The 23,429-nt window shown below is 36.8% G+C and overlaps 1 protein-coding gene across 21 annotated transcripts in view; it reads right to left on the bottom strand.

Moving 5' to 3' along the window:
- The window catches only part of dlg1a (discs large MAGUK scaffold protein 1a), a 93,904-nt gene that overhangs the window by 58,929 nt on the left and 11,546 nt on the right, over positions 1-23,429 (bottom strand). For 19 of the 21 annotated variants that reach the window (XM_056751310.1, XM_056751311.1, XM_056751315.1 and 16 more), the window contains exon 4: positions 2,409-2,576. In XM_056751310.1, coding sequence (XP_056607288.1) covers positions 2,409-2,576 — 168 coding nt within the window. Of the gene's footprint in view, positions 1-2,408; positions 2,577-14,985; positions 15,528-23,429 lie in introns of those variants that run through there. The other 2 variants (XM_056751329.1, XM_056751332.1) reach the window with 2 other exon arrangements.

Genomic DNA, 23,429 nt, shown 5'->3' with positions numbered 1-23,429 from the left:
CAGAACTCCGTGGTCTTGAGATGCATTTGAACTGCTTTTCCCCAATCCCTGGTTTCTCGGGATAGTCTTTTATCAAAAAGTGTGGGTTTTCACCTGCATACGTAATGCAACCACAGAAATACTCCAAAAACTATGCAGACTGTAGCATAATTCATAAACATGTTTTTATTAAATATTTTGGGGAATCTGATAATGGTTTCAGTTACCGAAGGCTAATTCACACTGATCCAAAAAACGGCAAGTCAGTGGCTGTTGGAATTTACCGGATTCAGTGCGAATTAAACTTAGTCACCATAAAATCAAAATTTGCTATTCGTTTTTTATGCAATATTGTACCATTTTAAGAAATGATTTCTCTTCTTCAAATTTATGTGTACTCATAATATTTAATCAGAAATGTAAACCTCTCCCTGAAAAGAGTTCTCTTCCTATCAAGAGTTATGTCAGAGGGCGGGGCTACTGTATTAGGGACTTGTTTCTGTCCCCTCCCCTCAAACAACAAGTCGCTGAAAACATTCAAATCTCACTCTAATTGCTACCAACCATCCAGTCAGTTCGCGGTAGACAAAAACAAATCCCGTCTATATATTCTTCTCATTTTATAAACAGTTTCACTCGGATATAAATCACGATAAGGAAAAAAGACAAATGCAACGTTTTATGCCGATTTTAAGTATGCGATATTCTGAATTCTGGTTCATCGTATTCATGATTCCTTGGGGAATTCTGCAGATCTTCTCCCAAAATCAGTGAAGGAATTTGGAAAAAGATTTTGTGTACAGTAGGTCCTACATACATCAGTATGTAAAAAAATATAAAAAACGAAATGTTTATTGTTTACGTTAGATTGGGATTTTTTGTCATCTAAAATAGTGAGTGTGAACATGAAAGTAAGCTACGAAATACGTAATCAGTCTAATCTTTCTCTAACTCACAGTTATTTATTATTTTATAAGTGCTGTGAGACTACTTCAGGAGTCGCTGTACAGCAGTAGGGCTGCAACAAACAATTATTGTGATAGTCGATTAATCTAACGATTATTGGACATATTAATGTACTAATTGGCTATTATTTCAATGACTAATCTGGATGTTTTGAATGATTATTCAGCTTTTGCAACTAATTGAAACATTGAGTTATAGATAATTTATGTAATGAATAAAATCAATTCAGCTTTTGAAATTTGTTTTAATGAACTTGAACCAACTGGTTACCCTCTTTAAGTTTGCTGATTCTGTCCAACTCGAATCACACAAATACTCTCTACAATCCTTTAAATATAAATAAATAAATCAGGTACATTACAGACCAATTTTTAATCTTGACAGAAGCATTAAGCAGCATTTCATATGACAACAGTTCAGTTTATCTCTTTTCCCGTCAGCCTTTTTAAAAAAAAGTATCGATAAGAAATATACGTTCTAGGTTCTGGGATTCTGTACTTTTTCCCAAAGCCACCTGCTGTACAACAGTACAGACACTAATTGCCGTAATAACTCGTTTGGCGGGGAACCATTTTTTTAAATGACGAGATAAATCATCAATGTCGGTGAAAGAGTTAATGAAAAAGAGCAAGTAATAGAAGAAAATATTTTAAAAATAAAGTCAAGATATAAGACTCCTATCGATAGCATTCGGGAAGGCTGCCGTACAATCTAGCGCTACAGTGCTGTAGCGGTCAAATTGTGATATTGCAGCCCTTAGATTAAGTAACGTAATCAAACGACTACTCGACAACAAGAATATTTGTAGACAATTTTTTATTGTCGACAATGTTGACTAATCGTTTCAGCCCTATACAGCAGTAGAGCCCTGTGGACCGACTTTAAAGCTTAAATGATGACGAGTAAACAAAGCTAACAGAGTAAAAATCCATATTTGAATATATAATGAAGTTTACAGTATACTCGGTTGCCTGTGTTTGGGCTTGGCATATTCTGAAGCACTGTTGAACTTGGCACTTGATTTACTCACGGCGAGCTGTCAGTCACATGTAGGGGGCGAAAGCACCGTTGTTCACTTGGGCTTGGACAGCTACTACCTGAGATTTACACTGTGCTGAACTTTAATGCACAGCAAAGTGACTAGCTAAAACTTTGTCCGTACAGAACTGCACGTAGAGTCTACACATCCACATCTCCACATCACATGGCACATGCTTCATTCTCCCAGACTTTAAACCCAAACACTGAACTAAAATATTTATACTAGATTTAATATAAATCTGGTTGTTTCTAATAATGTGCCACTTATGTTGTATAAAAGTATTTTGTGTGTGTGTGTGTGTGCTTGTAAACATGACACATGATGGAGATTCTATCACACGCTACATTTTTGCATGTTTACAGAGTAGACACAGGATAGATGACATGCAGCACAGAAATGCATCAGAGGCGGAATATTTTACCTTCATTGGAGAGATGTGCGAATGGGAGACGTAGCCATGTACATTCTCAATTTGTGAGATGTTCTTCTCCGATACCTGTACAAGCTCAGGAGGACGTCCATCCCCCGGCATGTGAGGAGAGCTGTGCTCTGGAGGCGATGTGGTATCTTCATCCTGATATCTATATTTCTGAAAAAGAGAAGATAGGGTGTGTTAAACCAAGATTAAACACATGCTTATAAAGAATTCATGATAAGCCCATTGTAGGCCTATCTACCATATAAGCGACTGGAGGTTGTATGTTAAGTGATAGGTAGAAATTAAAATAAAGTTATCAGGATCTCAAGCCCAGTTTATATAAACGAATCAAGTATTGTAAATAAATAATACTAAGCAGTGTTTCCCATATATTATTAGACTATGGCGGCCCGCCATTATTTGATCAATTTGCAAAATAAAGCCCCGCCCTACATTTTTTCACATTTCAGAAACCGTGTCACTTGGATGTACAGTCAGGTCCATAAGTATTGGGACATCGACACAACATTTTTGGCTCTATACACCACCACAATGGATTTCAAATGAAACAAACAAGATGTGCTTTAACTGCAGACTGTCAGCTTTTATTTGAGGGTATTTACATCCAAATCAGGTGAATGGTGTAGGAACTACAACAGTTTGCATATGTGCCTCCCACTTGTTAAGGGACCAAAAGTAATGGGACAGAATAATAATCATAAATCAAACTTTCACTTTTTAATACTTGGTTGCAAATCCTTCGCAGTCAATTACAGTCTGAAGTCTGGAACGCATAGACATCACCAGACGCTGGGTTTCATCCCTGGTGATGCTCTGCCAGGCCTCTACTGCGACCGTCTTCAGTTCCTGCTTGTTCTTGGGGCATTTTCCCTTCAGTTTTGTCTTCAGCAAGTGAAATGGATGCTCAATCAGATTCAGGTCAATAAATACAAGAGAACCATTTCCACTGGCAGCAATACATGCCCACGCCATGACACTACCACCACCATGCTTCACTGATGAGGTGGTATGCTTAGGATCATGATCAGTTCCTTTCCTTCTCCATACTCTTCCCTTCCCATCACTCTGGTACAAGTTGATCTTGGTCTCATCTGTCCATAGGATGTTGTTCCAGAACTGTGAAGGCTTTTTTAGATGTCGTTTGGCAAACTCTAATCTGGCCTTCCTGTTTTTGAGGCTCACCAATGGTTTACATCTTGTGGTGAACCCTCTGTATTCACTCTGGTGAAGTCTTCTCTTAATTGTTGACTTTGACACACATACACCTACCTCCTGGAGAATGTTCTTGATCTGGCCAACTGTTGTATAGGGTGTTTTCTTCAGCGGGGAAAGAATTTTTCGGACATCCACCACAGTTGTTTTCCGTGGTCTTCCGGGTCTTTTGGTTTTGCTGAGCTCACTGGTGCGTTCATTCTTTTTAAAAATGTTCCAAACAGTTGATTTGGCCACGCCTTATGTTTTTGCTATCTCTCTGATGGGTTTGTTTTGTTTTTTCAGCCTAATGATGGGTTGCTTCACTGATAGTGACAGCTCTTTGGATCTCATCTTGACAGTTGACAGCAACAGATTCCAAATGCAAATAGCACACTAGAAATGAACTCTGGACCTTTTATCTGCTCATTGTAATTGGGATAGTGAGGGAATAACACCACCTGGCCATGGAACAGCTGAGAAGCCAATTGTTCCATTAATTTTGGTCCCTTAACAAGTGGGAGGCACATATGCAAACTGTTGTAATTCCTACACTGTTCACCTGATTTGGATGTAAGTCCTCTCAAATTAAAGCTGAGAGTCTGCAGTTAAAGCACATCTTGTTCATTTCATTTGAAATCCATTTTGGTTGTGTATAGAGCCAAAAATGTTAGAATTGTGTCGATGTCCCAATATTTATTGACCTGACTGTATGTCACAATAAGGAAAAGAAGTCAATCACAACAACAGTCTCATGGTGACTTTAAAATAAAAAAGTGCTCATAACACAACATCACATTGATGAGAAGAGTGATGGCTGTGCGCTGCATGAGACAAACAAGTGATACCTATAACCAGAATCGCCTCATATATCCGCTCTTGAATGTAAATGAATGGTGATATTGTCATACAATGTCACGTTTATAAATCAGGATTTTAGCAGCAGTTAAAGTGACAACTGCTTGGATTAAACAAGAGATGTTATTGGGTCGTGTTAAGTCAATATTTTATACTATTTTTATGTCTGACAAGAGGACAGACAATTTGTGAAAATAGCATTCAGTTGCGTTTAAATACAATATAATGTGATCATGGAGTAGAAGCGAAACCGATATGAAGTGCCAAAACTAGGCCAAACCTATACACAACATACAATATGCTAATTATTGTGTGATGTCATTAGCGCCACAGTCCCTCAAAATTCTGTGGGAAACACCGCTAAGGATGGGGAAAGTCACTGCTTAAAACGGGTCAGGGATCACCGGTATAGAGAACTGCAGGAATTCTGTGCCGTTTTGTTTATAGCACCTTGGAATTATTCCTGCATAATGGAAATTCTTGGCTTGACAAGAAAGTCCCTGTCTTGACTGTTAGCCTCGCAAAGCCAAGGTGGAAAAACTGGCAAATACATGTTCATTTAGATGATGAAAAACCGATCAGCACAATAAGTTCAAATATGGCTGCATGCTCAGGACTAGTTGTCTATTTGTGTTTCATTATGCAAGAACCAGTAAGATTCAATGTTTCAATCTGTCACCATATTTGAACTTCAATGCAACAAGAAATAATGAAAAAAGTGAACATCACATTATATACAGATGTGGTAGAAATGATTTTCATATTTGGGTAAATTACTCTTACTCTTACTTTAACAGACCACTACTTTCCTAAATAAGAAAATAATGCTAAAAAGACTATCTTAAACTAAATATATAAAATAAAATATCTGTTTTACAATATATTATATAGACCATTTGCAAGATGTAAACAACAAGAAGCACTTACTGTTTAAAATAACATAAACTTAAAATACAATCAACAAAATGATGCAAACTGAATTTGAATGTTAAACAAAAAAATAAGATTATATATGTAAAATAAATATATACAAGTGTTGTTTACTTCTTGCAAACTGGTCATAAAAGTATTTAAATTAGGGCTGTCAAACGATTAAGTTTGACTTTAAACTGTGCACATTTATGTATTTATAAACATAAAAACATACACTATAGAAATAATTAGATATGTATTTATTTATATTTACCAATAATTGAAATTGTTTAAACATTTATAAATCTTAATATTTTGCTTGAACTCGTCAATAAAAAAAAAAATGCTTCCCCGCCAAAGACGAGTTATTACGGCAATCAGTGTTTGTAGTGTTGTACAGCAGGTGGTGCTATTACACACCACTTGGGAAAAAGTACAGAATCCCAGAACCTAGAACGTATATGTTTTACTGGTTTTTAATGATTGTTCTGAGTTTAATCTGGGTGGAATCTTTGACAAAAAACGTTAATTATCTCAGCTGTTTAATCAAAATGATGCATTTTTGTAGAAACCTACCCTCATATACGGAGTGATGAAAAACGAACAAATAAAGATAGAAGAATACGGTTTCTTTTGTTTAAAATCTGAGACTCTGTTCTTTCATTTGACATATTGTTTGTCCATATATTTTATAAATTTACTGTGAGCCATTAAAGTTGGGTGAAAATGTTAAAAGAACGCTGGCGTAGGCTGGCAACTTTTTTTTTTAAAAGGCTGGCAGTAAATGAGTTAATATGTGGCATGTGTGCATGTGTTTGTGTTTATGAATACAAAATGAATATACGCAATACCCAGTCATATACTATGTAAACACAATTTATTTCTAATTGCGATTACTCGTGATTAATCGTTTGACAGCCCTAATTTATATATGTTTTGTACATAGCATAACATCTCCTAAAGTAAGAAATTTCTCTATATAGTACATAAACAACATGTTTTGAATAACAGGTTTAACAGCATAAGATAGATGCTTATCACATTAAATTAAACCGCATCATGCAAAATGCATCTAAACAAAAGTACCGGTTAAGTCCTTTTTTATTATCCGTTGCACATACAGTAGCTGACTAGAATAAACAACATGTTTGTAAAATACAAGTTAAAATGCTAGGCTTTGTGCTTCTGAACTTCAAAAATATAGCGTAGCAAACTGCACCACAGAAAACAAGCCCTCATAAAACTTTAAACCAAGCACTTGTGAAGAAATCTGAAAGCACTTCAAACCCATTTCTCTCTAGACCTCACTGCTCGGATGGGGAGCACTCTTTTAAATGAGCCAGACACCCCGTATCCCACCAGTCACAGTCGACCCCAATCTGCCATACCTGTCTCTGAAATAGTGTTGTTACTTTCTTAACAGGCAAAACAAGTTATTCGAGCAGTGCCTTTTATCCACAAACATCCATCTTGCCCAGCTACCTTCTTGACCCCAATACGTATGCCTCTACGGCATTCCCACGATATAGATTAGGAAATTCAAACATAACTCTTGAGGGTTGAAAATGGGGACAGGCTTCTTGTAGAAGGTACTTGCCCAAAAAAGTGGGACAAGCTCTAAGTTGGGGTTTTATTTTGGTTGGGTGTGAAACGTCACTGCACTACAGGGGTAAATGAATCCTCTGAAGCTAAGAACGCATGAAGTTTACAGTGTCAGTACAAAAAATAAACATATTTTACTCCGTTCCAAAACCTCCAAGGGATCATTTTAGACTTTTAGCCTTTTCTAACCAAAAAAATGTAGACTTATGTACTTATTCAAAGCAACTCAAAAGTTTTAAACTGACTTTTTTCCACAAAGGCGGTGAGAATCAAAAGGTGAGTGTGAACTCAATGCTGGGAATGAAAAGAACAGACGTGTAGAACTTCTTGAGATGTTATTACATCGATGAGTGCCTCACAGTCGCTGCCGCTGTGGGACCAGCTTGCCGGGATAATGAGCTGCTCGGCTGGATCGACGCTCTCGCTCTGCACTGGTCGGTTCAAACCAAGCTTCTATTAGTAAAACCTCATAAATGCATAGAGATCACTCATCCAGTTATTCAACTAAGGAGGACGTGTTTTCATGGATCTGAAAAATGAATCCTAGTCAGGCAATGCCAAAGCCCTGGAGTGGGGTGAAGCCTGAGAGGTGGAGAATCCGATTTGATGGATGTCGTACAGGTTCTTAAAGAGTTGGAGGAGAGCCGTGCCTGCTCCTCACGCCCCATTTCTGTCTCGGGTCTAGTTGTGCTGCTGTTAAGCTGTCAACTCCTGTCTGTCTATCTGGCAGGAAACATACCCAAGTCCAGAGGTCTGCAAACACTGCACTTCACCCTGAATTCTGTAAGAGAGCTCTGTAATCTGGCTATGCTCTGCCTCCACTGCTGCCAAAACATCCTGTGTACTCACTCCACATGACAAGAGCCAAGCATCATTTGCATGATACAGCATAATCTGGGATGCAGATTTACGAGGTCTGACACATTCAACTCATAGGAACCCCACAGAAAAGGTGTTGCTGGAAACTCAATTGTGTGGCTTGTTAGACAAAAGGTTGCTGCTGGACAACATATTTTTGTTGTTTCCAGTACTAATATCCATACCTTCCATAAATCACACATTCAAAATTTAGATTGACATAGTATAATAGGTTTTTGACAAAAAAAAGATTCAAATGAAGTGAGATTATGCTTAAAACAAGAAAAATTTCTGCCTACCGGATAAGAAAAGTTCTCCTTTTTGAATTAAGATTATATTTTTGCCCCAGTTGCAGATATATTTACTTGCTTTAAACATAGATGTTAGTAATGGAAGAAAAAATAAAGCTGAATTAGGTAGTTAAGCAAAATGTAATACTATATTCAAGTTTATTTTTCCTACCCCTGTTACATTTTTTCCGCTTCTTTTGAAAATAAACTTTCTTAATTCTTATACTTTCTTTTACACAACAAAATATCTTCGGTTACTTTCCATGTTAAATAAATGTAGTATTGGAAAGATATTTATATAGCAAACAAAAAATGCTTTGTAAGGGGCGATTCACATTTATCGTCGAAAATCATTTCTACATTTCAAGATGAAAACACAGTTTTACTTAAGGTAAATGTTCGCAATTTTTATTGCAAAATATTAATAAAGTCGCTGCAAAATTAAGCATTTTTGCTGCAGAAATCACAAAAAATCTCAGCAAAATACTGTGGGGACTGTTCGGCAGACGCCTTCATGCAAAACAACTCGGGGCACATTCAATATTCAGCATACGTTTGATCTATTTGTTTGATCCTCCTGAGTTTTGGCCTCCTGTCTCTCTAGAAAATATTATGGCCCTCCCTTACCCACAGCTGTCCCCATTGCAAAACCTAAAATTAAACTTTCAAAGCACATTACAATTTTAATAACGAAGAACAGTGCCAAATTACACAAATTTGATTCAAAGCAGGTAGTTGAAAAAGAAGATAACATAGTTTTGCACATATTGAAGATTGCAGATAATTATAAAGTTGGACAATCAGAAAGCATCCAAATACCTAATGGAGTTACTTTATAAATTCTGCAAAATAGCACAAAAGCAATGACAGATCGGATGTACGAATCAAAAGGCACAAAACAAGCACAAATTTTGTTTTTGCACTTCAAAACCGAAAACGGCTGGCTGTTCCTTGGCATCTATCCCATGAGAGACTATAATTAACTATCAGGAAGCCAGCTGTAGTTCCTTTATGAGACAACTCTGTATGAATGTGACCATTCAAAGCGGACGAGACACGAAAAAGAGCCACAAGGGAAAACTCAAACAAGATAGCTTGTCAGCATAATCAGCATAATTTGGAATTGTGCAAAGACGAGCAGCATGCAGAGATAAACAGCAGGATTTCTGATATAAGCAGAGTTTTTAATCGCTCTATAGCACTTATCCTACTTTACATTCACATTTATGCATATGGCAGACGCTTTTATCTAAAGTGATTTACAGTATAATAGGCTCAATGTGTACATTTTTATCAGTATGTGATTTCCCTGTGAATTAAACCCCCAATGCTTGAACTAATGGAGTAATAGACTATATAAGCATCCGTAACTTTTCCATTTATGTATCCTAGTTACATCACACAAACCCGGGGCAGCGCAAGTAGTTTTACACCTTTCATAGGATTACCTCTGCCGCTAAAGGTTTATCAAGACAGAGGTGTGAAAATCTAACAGACCGTCAAAAAAATCTATGAATGATTATTGAATAATGCTAATGTGAGCGCATGTTGAACTGCCTTCACGGTTTACTTAAAGTAAAGTGCTCAGTTTCATAATTTAAAACATTAAATCACCTGGCCTTATCCAGAATAGATCTATCAGTTATTGCTTAATCTTACAAAATAGATAAATATATATGCTGTCACGGTTTGAAAATAATTTAAAGTCGGTCATTTAAAATCACTTTCCAACAATCAAAAAAGAACTCACAAGTGACTGCTTTCAAACGCTCTACATAGGGAACAACTTTGCACGGTTTAAACAGCACTGCTCATGTACTGTAAAGGAGACACAAATCCAAATCAACAGCACTGAGCTATTGGCGACTTGCAGAAGTTATGACTGAGTTTCAGGATGTCACAGGAATTTGCAACAATTAAACGATTCATGTAAAATTCCTGATTAATAAACTTGTATTTACGACAGCCCCCAAAGCTTAAAAAGTGTAGACTGTACTTATACTTTAAGTAGGCAAAACTTGACAGCTCACTACAGTACGTTCTGGAACAGAGCCGAAGACTCAGTCATATCAGTGCCCTAGAAAAAGCTATTTTATATGCGTCGCTATTTCCCCCTACAGCGATGCTGGGATCAAAGTTTGACCCATTTTTCTGCAAAATCAATAATCAAGCTGAAGGATTTTTAGAACAATACTTCCCAAAGCTCATTATCATGTGATCTGGCACCTACAGATGTATCCTAAATGTACAAATGTGAATAATAACCTTAACAGCAACCTTAAATAATCTACTGTCTGCAAAATTCTCTCCGTTTTTAAAGGAACAGTTTATCCAAAAATAAAAATCCTCATCGTTTATTCACCCTAATGTCATTCAAATCCGTTAACTTTCTTTTTTTTAAGTGGAATGCAATAGGTATTTTGAGTAGATTTGTGTGCACACAATGGAAATCAACGGGGTGCAATCTTATTTAGTTACGAATGTTCTTCAAAATATCTTCTTTTGAAAAAAGGTTGTACAGGTTTGGAATGACATGAGGGTCAGTAAATATCAAACTGTTTCATCATTGCATTACAGTCACACTTATTAGTAGACGATAGCTGTCAAAAGCTGATCTGTTAAATAGAAAAGAATAGTTTCATACGGTTTGCCATTTGGATCAGCACAGCGGTTACTATTTAAGGGCACATTAATAGCTCATGACAAAAACAGCAGGTGGGGAAAGTGAGAAGAACGGGAATGACACCAAACCATAATAAACAGCGCAGTGGGACAACAGCAAACAAGCTGTCCACAGCATACTAACCCAATCAATTCACAGTATCTGCAGACTGGTATGAAACATCCATCTGCTGACCTTTACATCTGGACTGCTGACCTCTGTAACTGCCAGCATGCTGATCAGAAGCATGGAAATGAACTCAACGGTGATGACCTGCATTTAATCCCATACTTAATTAGGGGAAAGACAGGGGAAGGACAATATGAACAGCTTGAAATTTATTGATGGGCTACATTAGCATTGATCGGAATCCAGACACCGGAACACTGAAAACTAAAGAAAGGCCAGAATGAATTATCATGAAGCGAATTATGCACAAACTCTAACTGAACAGGATTTTTATGAATTCCAGAAACATTTCTAAGTGACAATGCAGGTAAATAATGCATACATATTTCATGTTTTTTCAATAAAATAAATGTGACCCAGCCTATGACAATCCAGCTCAAGTCGACATTCTGTTCGAACAGGTTCATGCACACAGGTTTATGCAGGTTCATAACATCAACCTGCATAATGCTAAGAAAATTTCACGCTTCATTATACCGTAAATGGTCTTTATACACCTCTGAAGACAAAGATATGTATATATTGCATTTCTGTCAAAATATCCTCCAGAAAACACACTAAGCTAAAAATGTTTTCCTTAAAATATAATTTAAAACAATTTGATGGACTAAGGTCATCCATTACATTACGACAGGTTCACATAAAGGTATGGCAGACTCTCTCACACTTTTCAGGTTCTTCTAATATTTAACTACAACAGTATTTTAGCATTGGACCAAGTTTTACCTGCATGATATACATCTTACAGGTTTCAGAAGAGGTTTTTGCACTTAAGCTTTAATGGATGGTTTTGTAGATTGACAAGAAGTTCTGAGTATTGAATCTTTTTTGCATGTTTTCATGCTCACATAGCCAAATTCAATGACAATTTGATTCCTAGTGTTATGAACTCTTAAAGCTCAAGATCAGCTGCAGGACACCTTTCTAGCACTCCGAGTTTATTGGTAGAAGCTGCAGTCTATTGATTAATTGTAATCCTCCAGTGACTCTTCTGATCTGATCTTTATGCGCCCATTCTGCTACATAAACAACACAACCCTCATATTCACTTTGTTTCAGAAACTGCTGGTTTAGCTGTGCCTTATATTTGGAGAAAATCAGCAACATGCCCAAAAACACAGTTTCATTTCAAACCTTACTTAATATTTAATAAATAGGGACATGTTCTAAATTAAAGCAATAATAAAGATGTGTGAATATCGGTCGCCTAAATGCATATTTAACTAATGCTGCTACTCAAATAAATAGGGGTGTTAAACGATCAATCGTGATTAATCCAGAATAAAGGTTTGACATAATTTATGTGCACTGAGCATATTTATTTTGCATTTATAAACACATACACATACCTGTATATATTTAGGAAATATTTGCATGTAGATATTTATATCATTTAAAACATTTATCGTTTTTTTGATGTACGTGTATGCGTTTATAAATGCAAAGAAATATGCACAGTACACAGTCATTTATTATGTAAACTCAAAGTTTTGTCCTGGATGCAATGAATCGTGATTAATCGTTAAACAGCACTACAAATAAAATTAGCTTGAGAATCAAAATGCTGTAGTATAATAAGAATTTATTTTTTTAACTACCTTTTCCCCTAGTTCAGTAGCATATTGTTATATTTCTTGTTTGAAGCATAAAGTAAAGTATGGGGAAAATGATTGCAAATGTCTCGCTGTGAGAAACTTTGGTTAGTTATACTGAAAAGCCAACGAAATGTGTGGTACATACAGAAAGCAATAAATGAACTCAAAATAAACTCCATAATGATAAGCACTAGGGCAAATCTACTGCAAAAGGCCTATCCAGAAACTAATAAAAGAGCCATCTGTGGGGACAAAGTGGCCAATCAGGACAGAGACCTCTGGATATTTCCAGCGAAAAATTAAGAATTTCAAAAAGTCTTTCTGTGTGGCAAGCACATCCCGGCAGGATTTAATCAATGTCATGCAAAGTAGCGTTCAGATGAGGATCAGAGAGACTGGTGGGGCTTCCTTTGAAAGAGATGAAATGCACAGGGACTATCCGAGGAAGGATTCACAGGGTTTAATTATCAATGTGGAGTCTTGGGAATCGGACTGCTTTCACATTCCGGATTTCAGACAGGCATCAAGGCTTGGTGACAGTGTGAACCCAAGAACTGTATTATTCAAACAATCTTTAGTCCACTTCCCACAGACCTACTCTGAATTTCATCTCTTCAGCACAAAACAAACCCACAAGATACCACAGAAGCACACCTTTAAATCATTTACTCACCCATTTACTCATCATTCCAGACATGTATGACTTTCTTATAAAGAACCCAGGACGCCATTGACTTTCATTGTACGGACACAAAGCCACTGAAACATTTCTCAAAATATCTTCTTTTTTGTTTTTACAGAAGAAACGGTCACATACAGGTTTTAAATGACATAAGCGTAAATAAAATATGGCAGAATTTTTATTTTGGGTGAACTATCACAGATGTCGTCGGCTCACCTCAGAACATCTGTGGGTATAAGGCTGACAAGTGATTTAGCAAACCTAAAACCTGTGCTTGAGATATGTTATTTTTGAGATGTATGAGAGTTTGATAAGATAACTATATCACTGAACACAACAGGATATTTTTTTGTCAGTTGTTATCCTCTTAACCAGTTCACTCTATTAATGAGCAATGAAATTAAACGTACATCAATAATAAAACAAAACATAAAACATAAAACAATACGTCTTCCTGGATGAATCTTTTAAAGGCATCGTTCTCCCCTAAAAATTGTGTCATAATTGACATGCCCTCTTTTCATTTCAAATCTGTATGATTTATTTTCTTCAACAGCACAAAAAATAAAGATATTCTGAAAAATGCTGGTTACAGAAAACCCTTGGTCCCCATTGATTTACATTGGTTTTGTGTTCAAACAATAGAAGTAAATGGGGACCAACGGTTTTTAGTTACCATCATTCTTCAAAATATTTTGTTTAGTGTTTTGCAGAGAAAAGAACGTCACACAGGTTTAAAATGACAAGAGGGTGAGTAAATGATAACAGAATTTTTATTTTCAGGTGATCTATTCCTTTAAAGACAACACTTATATTTTAACATACTCCTAGTCAAATCTTGCATTCAGTTCAATAATATAAATAATCAAATAATGTAAATAGTGTAATCTGCTTTTGTCCGTGCATCTTCTACATGGCACATGTGTCATTTCACTAATTCCTCTGTAATGCAAGGAGACTTCTATTCATAATGAGCTAACTAGGGCTTCCCCAAGACCTCTGAACTCACGCCTGGAGAACGGGTCAGCTCCAAAGGCAAGAAGTTTTCATGGTCTGATTCTCCAGTGCAGGCACAAATCTCTATGCTCCCCGCAAGGCTCTGTAGATGAAGACAGCTAAGCAAGGCTAACCAACGAGACGTGAAATAAGGAGAAACGCTAGCTTTTTTTCTCAGCGTCCTAATCACAGACAGTAGATATAATTGGGATGCCGTCTAAGATTCCCAGAGGACCAGGCTGTTATGTAACAAAAGAACTTGCTATACCAATCTGTTCTAAAAAAAATGAATAGAAGAGGAATCCTGGGCCATGCACGGACTGAGATTTATACCGGAGTTTACGTTGTTTGGAGAAACAGATCATTTTTTATTCGAACTGAAATAATTGAGTTCAACGTCAACAGCTAACAGAACCCAAGAATTCTCTGAGGAAGCTCTTCTGGTCTAGCTGAATTTTGTCTAAATGAGATTGGACAAATGTAGACTCTGTGAGACTTCTAAACATAACCACGCACAAATATCAGGAACACATGCAAGGAGTGGATCGATGCCATGAGCGTGCAACCTGGAGCATATGTTCAGCCCATAACCTGCTAAAGGTGTTATCAACAAAACTATTCTCAGTATGAGATGACAATTAGCAGGTATAAGTCCAAAGCTGTCAGTTATGCATCCAACTTTTTTTATTTATTTCAAACTAATGAATTAAACAGCATTCCCTACCTTGCATCCGAACATAAGTGAGATGGTGCTGTTGGTGCATGCTACTTTACAGTGGCACAACATTGGGGTAAAGCAATCCAAGTTTTTGATGCTGGGAGACATTCTCTTTACGCCCGGGCACTTCAATCCATCAGTGATTGAGGTGCCGGCCAACCGCTTGCAAGAGCGCTGCCCGCTGCCTGCTCTTGACGTGCACCCTCATTTCTCAGCTCGGTCCGTGGCAGGCGGCGATGTGATGCCTTCATCCAGCAAGCCCTTGTCAATTGAGTCCCGACTTCTCGTCTTATCTTTACGCTTGACTTGATTTGGTCGGCCCACAGATCAGAAAGAGTTCTGTACTTCAGGGAGCTTTGGGAGAGCCATGCTGCCTACCGTGACCGTGGGGTGGTGCAGTGGGAGGAGGAAGAGGAGGGTTAGAGGGCAGCGGGGTCTCGCGTCAAAACGCGAGGGACTGTCTGCTCTGCCACCACACGCGATCCACCTGCTGCAGAGGAACCGTTTCCATGACTTGAGGAAAGAGGAGAAGCCTCGGACGCTCTCCCGCGCAGCAACTATCCAAACAAGACGCGGCGGAGAGAGAGGAGAGGTAAGCAGACTGGAGGGGGAGGGGCGAGCGGCAGCGTTCAGCTTATTACACAGTTCACTAGAGAGAAACTGAAGAGTTGTTGAGCCGAACGTTGCGCAGAGTGGACGTGGGGATGGGGGGGGCAAAAATGGATGGGACATTTCCGAGCTGAAACGGGATGCGAAGACTGCTTTTGGACAAGAGAGGAAAGAGTACACTGATTCAAGTCTTCGAGTGCGTCTTTGGGAGTAGGGGTGTCGAAATACAGTATTACAGAGTATTGCAGTATTTAACCTCATGAGACTATTGGTGTCTCAAAAGCTGCCTCACTTGAGGCAGGTCTGTGGAAGGTGAAAGGTACTATAAAATTGGGTCCATTTTTTTAATTGAACATTTTCATTAAATATTTGAAAACTACATTCATTTATAAAACCTTGGCAAGCATCAAAGTTCAATGCAGATGGCAATAATAAGTGAAAACATATATTTAAATACAGACATCAAAGTGACAGTTCACCCAAAAACATTTTTTTGTTATCATTTACCACCTCTTGACATTTGAAACATATATGGCTTTCTTTCTGTTGCACAACACAAAAGAAGATATTTTGAAGAATGTTGGTAACAGAAAACCGTTGCTAACTTGCACTGCTTTTGTCTCCATACAAAAGAAGTCAATGAGGAGCATCCGTTTATGATTACCAACATTCTTCAAAATATCTTCTTTTGTGTTGTGCAACAGAAAGAAAGCCATATATGTTTCAAATGTCAAGAGGTGGTAAATGATAACAAAATGTATGTTTTAATATTTATATTACATTCTGTTGTTATTATCTTTATTAATGCATCTCGCTATGAGAGTTATGCTTTTGTGCTGCATGTCAATTTGTGAATCATGTGTCTCAAATCTAAACAAACAGAACCGCTAAAATTAAAAAAAAAGTATCTTCTTGCATTTAAAAAATGTATCATTCCTGTCGGGAATGATATACAGACGATACAGTTAAATATCAGCATTTTAGGTCATTGGACATCATTCTAAACAATGATACACAGTTTTTTTGAGTGAGCTGTAATAAATCTGGGTGTGATAGTGCTTCTCTGCCCCTCCTCTCTCTCCTCTTGCACCCCTGCCACAGTAAATCATTTGAGCCGTTACATCATCGGAGTGCAGCGAGGCATGCAGATCTTCGACTACTACAGTGCAAACATTCACGAACATGCTCTTATTTAACTATAGACTTATACAATCTCCAGCAGGCAGTGCAGCATCATTTTATTGTTACAGGAAAGCAACCTCTCGGTCACAGGTTGTTGTTATTCTATGAATAAGCATCTTGGTCTAATTTCCGACAGCAGGACTTAAAAACATGCTAGCCTACTGTTGTTTTTTATTATTGTATTTAGGCAATACACACACCACTGGAATTAGTCCTGTAATCATATTTTGTTTACCTTACTTATCATTTTAAGTAATTTTAATAACAAGTGGGAATAATAAATGTGCGTACAGCTTTGGTTACATTATAACTTTATTTTAAATTGTTGGATTTATAGTCCCCATGCCTTCAGGAACGTATATCATCAAAGTGAAATCATGCTGATTCTGACCATATAGATGACATGGCAAATGCATTTCTGTGGTTTGAATGCATACAGAACAGAATACCATTCATCATCCAATCTTATTTTCAACTACATGATTTAATCTTGCAGTGTGACATTGGAGATATATACAAGGAGTTCTGGATGAGTTTCGATCCAAAAAAATTATTCATCCGCAGCTCAAGCCAATTATTAACTTTTAAATCAATCTCCCCTCCTGAGAGTTTCAAGGAGAAAAGGACAATTCCCTCTTGCGGTGCCATCCAAAAATCTGGCATGGTGTTTAAGAGTTTCTTCAAGTAAAAGTTTGTGTGTACTCCTTTGAACTCAGCACTTTCTGTTGGAACAATGGAAACTTTTCCTCTAATAATCTGTGTGTGCATGCTGATGCTTATCATGCTTGTGCCGTGTAGAAGCTCTCCGAGGAAGATCTAGATTGAAGACTGCTGAATTCCCATGATACCGTCAAAGACTGAGATACGTGTGGTACTGAAGCCGTGTGTGCGGTGAATCACATTTAAGAAGCGGAGAGTGATATCTCATATCTCATTTGCCTTGTGAGATTCACTTTGCACCAACACTCATTTCTGCTGTATAATGCAATTAAATTGCAAAATGCCATTTTCTCTGATATTTCTGTGAAGAGAATAAAGGCTAGTTCTCGTGAACTCGTTAAAGTTGTCAAGGTTATGGGGTATCGAGTGTTGTGGCATATGCTGAATACACAGAGAACTTTACAGGAGTAGTTTAAAAGTACAATCATTTTTCTTGGTGAACTTCTAGTGAATTTTGGAAAGGTGTTTCTAAGAACAATGCATCTTGAGTAATCGAACTGAAGTGTTGATAATATTATACAGCGGTCAGATGAGTATGATATGACAATGGCATCAGGCGGTAAATATTTTTGAGTAAGTGCCTATAACTGCCAACATTAAAAAGCAATTTTAAAGATTAAAGAGGACTAATGTGCATATTATTTTTTTAATTTTCCATTTATTAGTCACAATTACAGAACATCAATCATTTAAATAGCTTCTTTGGTATAAAGATTGGTTCATTTAGTTTCTGGAGGGCCAAATCTAGGAGTTAAACTTTTACTCAAGTCAAACACATCTAAACAAGCTTCTCAAGGTCTTTAAGACTACTTGAAATTATTTTTAAAAATAAGTGTGCTTGATCAGTGAATATGAATTTATATTGATAGATCCTCTCAATACACTAAAGAAATGTTGGGTTTTTTCAACCCAGCATAAAAAACACTGGGTCATTAACCTGATTGGTTGTTTCAACCCATTGTTGGGTCAAACAAAGCATTTGCTAGGTTAATTTAACCCCCCCAAAAATTGTGTACAAATATGGAATGAATTAGTCATTGGGGGGAATTGTGGCTCCAAAAATATTATATTAACCATACAGTATATAAAGAACACAAATAACCATCTTTAAAAACATATTGGTAAATACTGAGCATTTTAAAAATAAATTATTTGCTCTCATTCTCAAACAGCAAAAGTTAAACAAATGTTATATGGCCCAAACTTAACTTCCAGTAGACATCCGCAAATAATCAATAACTGTTGAATATAGTTTTAATTAAATATAATTGACAATAAAATATTAATACAAAATAATATTATTATAAATTAAATATAATATAAAATAAAAAAATAAAATCCATACTAAATACAGACAGGAAGTTAACTTCGTACCGGGGTGTCCGATGAAACCCTCTATACTAATATTGCAAAGTTATAGCAAAGTCTGTTTTTTTCATAATGGTGGTCAGTTATATCGTCACTCCCTGTCTGTCACTGCTGGGATTATGTCATTTAAAATACTATTGAATATCATATTTTTAACACTACTATAATGGCAAAAGGATTTATTGAAGTTGCTTGGAATAACATGTGATTCCGGTTCACATAAACATGGTAATTATAAACTTTATTCAAATTATGGGGAAAAAAATCTTGATCTCTAAAAGACCAGAAGAAGCATTTCTCATTAATGAAACAAAATAAAACAAGAAAATCAAATAATGAATATATTTTTACAAATTATGTCTTTATGTATCAGCAGTTTGCATTTGACAGAACTCAGAAGTGGTGATCGACAAAAATACAAATCTGTGCCAAAAAGCATAAAGACGTTACAAAATGGACCATGAAGAACATTTGTACCAGACTTGACAGTCGGATTATTAACCTCAAGGGTAGACCATCTGTTAACTTCAATCAAAAAAGACTACAGTTCAGCAAGCAGCGAGATGTCAAGGAATCAACTCTCCAAAACACATTTAAATTAATTCACAAGGGCAGAAAGTCATCCTGTCATAAACTTTGTCTTTATTCTGAAAACTGCTTAATTAACGTAACTATTAATTACACAGATGTGCTCAAAATCAGAATGACAGAATGTTTCTCTGCGTGTGTATATATCAAATCTATTAAAAATGCTTACCGCAAAGAAACGAGGCACTGTCAGTCGCAACACAACATCTGCTTTGCCACAAATGGAAAATAAACAACTTAAGTGTTCTATTTGAAACAATATTCTTGAAAAATCCATACACCATATGGCCGTTTAAGTGCATACTGTATAACTTATGATGTATTAGGATAATCATTTTTTGAATTTGTGTGTGAATGTTTGAACAACACGACTGTTAACACATCATTTCTGAAAAATACCTCTGAGGTAAAACCTCGCTCGCTGCCTTTTGAGAGTTAAAACAGGAAACACGTGTCATTAAAAGGTAAGTCTAGGTCAATAAATATAATGCAAGTCATGACCCATTTTGGAATGATCTTACACACATTTTTCAGGGGATCAGACCTCTCATATTCTCTATTCTTTAAATTACATCCCACTTCAACGTGTAAGTCAAGGCTGTCTGAGTCTTCCACATGGGCTGTCCTGCTCAAACCTGCCCTGCTGCTGTTCTGTCTCCAATCACACTGACATACTGCTGCTCTTTAACAGCCACGCAAGAGCTCTCTGGAATTGCCCTGGTAACCTATGTGACAGCTCTGGAGGCATCAGTGACATAAAATACAAACCTCCCTCTTACCCAAAAAGCAATCCAATTCCAACATTTCTAGAAAAAGATGAGGAACTCCCCCCTGTGGCCAAAATGTGAAGCACATTTCAAGTCTCGCACAGAAACATGTTAAAGAATGTGTGTAACATGAATTCAAATGTACAACATTTAAAATATGACTACTTATTATCAGTAAAAATACTATAAATAGCACATAATAATTATTCTAATAGCTACAAATTTTAATGCTGCATACTTGTCAGACTGCATAATTCTAATGCACCCAATAAAAAAGTAATACACTAAAATTAAGACTTTTTACAGTTAAAGAATGTGGTTGTCACACCTGAGAATAAATTTATAAATAAATGTTTTCAAAAAATGTTAAACTCTCTCTTAGTAGGAGTGTCGAATGTATTCAGCTGCAGTGTCTACAGGTCTGAACAGGTTTTGTGAACAAGCACTTGCAAGTTTTGTTTATGGTTTTAAGTTATGGTTTAAGGCTAAAATAGACTACAAGACTTTTTCTCAGATATTGCCCAGATTTTCAGTCTGGACTTGTTTACAGAAAGTCTGTGCAGATTTGATCAGTAAGTGTGTTTCTATCTGAAACATTACAAATTTCTGCAAGTTTATGATGTCTAGTTAAAAAATAAATAAACATTTTAAAAGTCTTGTAGTGTATTCCAGCATTAGTTGACCAGAACACCATAAAGCTAGAAAGAAAACAGGTTACCACTCGGTACAGTAGAGGGCAGTGTTACAATAAATTTCTTGAAGACACTCAAGACTGAGACTATAATACAGAAGAGCAAAAAGGTCAGAGGATCTGGAAGAAACATCACAAAGTTCAAATGGCACAATGAATTTGTTCTTGTATACTGCTTCAGAGTTCATTAACATGTATAATGACCCATATTTGTCACAATATGCATTCTCTATAACCACCAACACTGTCACAGATATGTACACAGAAAATGGACCACAAGTGTTTTGTAAAATAATATTATTATAATACAGCTCTTAACTGTCATAGTTTGTCTGTAAATATAAGAATGACGTGGCTTGCAGGTGGTGACCTATGAGAGCTGAAACTGACTCATGGCTCCTTCGCATCACCTCCAACCCTTCCTGCCGCCCACACCGACCAAAATCACGCTAACATCACTCCAGCAGCCGTTCCAAAGCTTTGAGCTCTCAGCAGGGTGAGACACCTCACCGCCCAGCAAACTCACTCTACTTAGTGTGTTTACGAGAGTAAAAGTTCATGACATTGAAAGGATTTCGAACTAAAACGTGTGGTGCAGGAGTCTCCACATCTGCTCCAATGTGTGTTCCAACTCATGCCTTAAAAACCTGGCAAAGACTCACAGGGTCTTTTCTGAAGAGTGGCTCAACCCACAAAATTCCATAAGCCCATCCACATGCAAAATTCACAATTAAAATCTCAGAAATGCTTTGTTGCAGAATTATGCAGTAAAATATCTTTGCTACTGCTATACCGACCGGATCTCATAGGAAAACATCAATTCGTATGCATTTATACAATGTGAATTATACAAAAACGTATCATTAATAAAGACAACGAAATAATGAACCCTCACCCCTAAACCTGCCGTCAATGAAGCGAAAGCAGACCGTACTAAAATAAACTAATTAGATTGCGTGAAATCATCTGAATTAGACAGCTTGTAAAATAATTGGGAATTAAATTGATTAAACAGTCCCATCCCAGGTAAACCAGTTTTCTTGCATCTATTTTCTTTCTTACATTTTTACATAAATAAGCTTGTAATTAGCAAGATAATATAAAGTGAGCCGACCACTAGATCACTTCTGATGGTGCCATCTGTTCTTGTATTACTCCTAAGTGATAGATGACATTTATCTTAACAAATGAATGAGATAACTTTAAAGCCTGTATTCAAACTTTTTAAAAAGCGGAATGAAGCTAAACATATACTTAGAAGAACTCTTTGGGGCGGCCTAGTCCCTGACCAATTTAAATGTTAGAAGTGCCTTGATCGAAAACCATTTATACGGACATATCTTAAAATATACCAGTCTGTTTGTTTTGTCTTGAGATGCAAAGCAATGATGTTTTTTGTAAACTATGTTTTTAAAAACGAGTTAAATATCCTAATCTAACTAGGGTTTAAAATAATCCCTGTCTGGGTAACCGCCCCTTTAATAAATATAATCGCAATATCAGAGTACTTTGGTACCCGCCCAGCACCTTTGTCTGCAAATATTGACACCAATACATAGGCTCGGCCGTCCCAGAGTCATGTCACTGGTTAAGCCAAAAGTTGACATGTAGGACTGCTCAAGCATACAGAGACATTTTAAATGAGTCACAAAGCCACACTGTTTACATTCTATGTGTTTGTAAAATATATAAATACAATAGTGTTTTTATAGGGTTGATTTATACACACATCAAACTGGGACAAGAAAAAGTATTCTTTATACTGTGCAATGTGTACTCACTGTCTCTGTATTCATTGTTGGCAACAGTACCTCGACCATTATAAAAGTAAAGTGCAGCTGTATTTCAAGAGATTTTGTTCAAAGTCCCCTGAGAGCGACTTCAAGGACTGCAGTGATGCTTAAAATAAGCAATGCACAATGGCCAGCAGCACAAAACAAGCGGGCATTCTTACTCAACACACTCACGCTGACAGGTAATTTATTCCTCTCTGTCCAGAGGGGTCACACTCAGGGGTGGGCGACAGCCTCCAGCTTCACCACAGGTGTCTCATTAGATTGCTTGTGCCATGCTGTCACCTTCACTGGAGTTAGACTCTCTTGTACAACAGCTCAGCTACAGCAAAACGCAAAGCCTACAAAGAATTTTTTTTTTTTTTTCAAAAACTGACTCCAGCAAACCTGGTTGGTATTCGAATCGATAATGGTAAAATTTTTGCTATAACTGATCCGGGTCTCTGTTTAAATATTGTTTTTAGCCAAGTAGTGCTTTTGTCTTAATTGTTTGTCAAAATTCAAATTTAGTTTTCAGTGACAGATCTGTTACGTTTGTATTATTTTACATACAGATGGTTCAACTTTTGTTTAGAACAAAAAACGTTTAAGGTTATGGAAAGAATTTTGCAATTTTTCCACAATATACTGGTATTGTCATTAACCGTGATGTAAAAACATTATTATTGACATCGTGTCAATTCTACACATATCGTAATTGTCAACTATTAAGGGCCCTTTCAAATTTTTGCA

This window comes from Triplophysa dalaica, chromosome 6 (genome assembly GCF_015846415.1).
Source record: "Triplophysa dalaica isolate WHDGS20190420 chromosome 6, ASM1584641v1, whole genome shotgun sequence".
Taxonomy (NCBI): Eukaryota; Metazoa; Chordata; class Actinopteri; order Cypriniformes; family Nemacheilidae; genus Triplophysa; species Triplophysa dalaica.
Note: the sequence above shows the minus strand (reverse complement) of the source record. Positions and strands in the feature narration are given on the sequence as shown.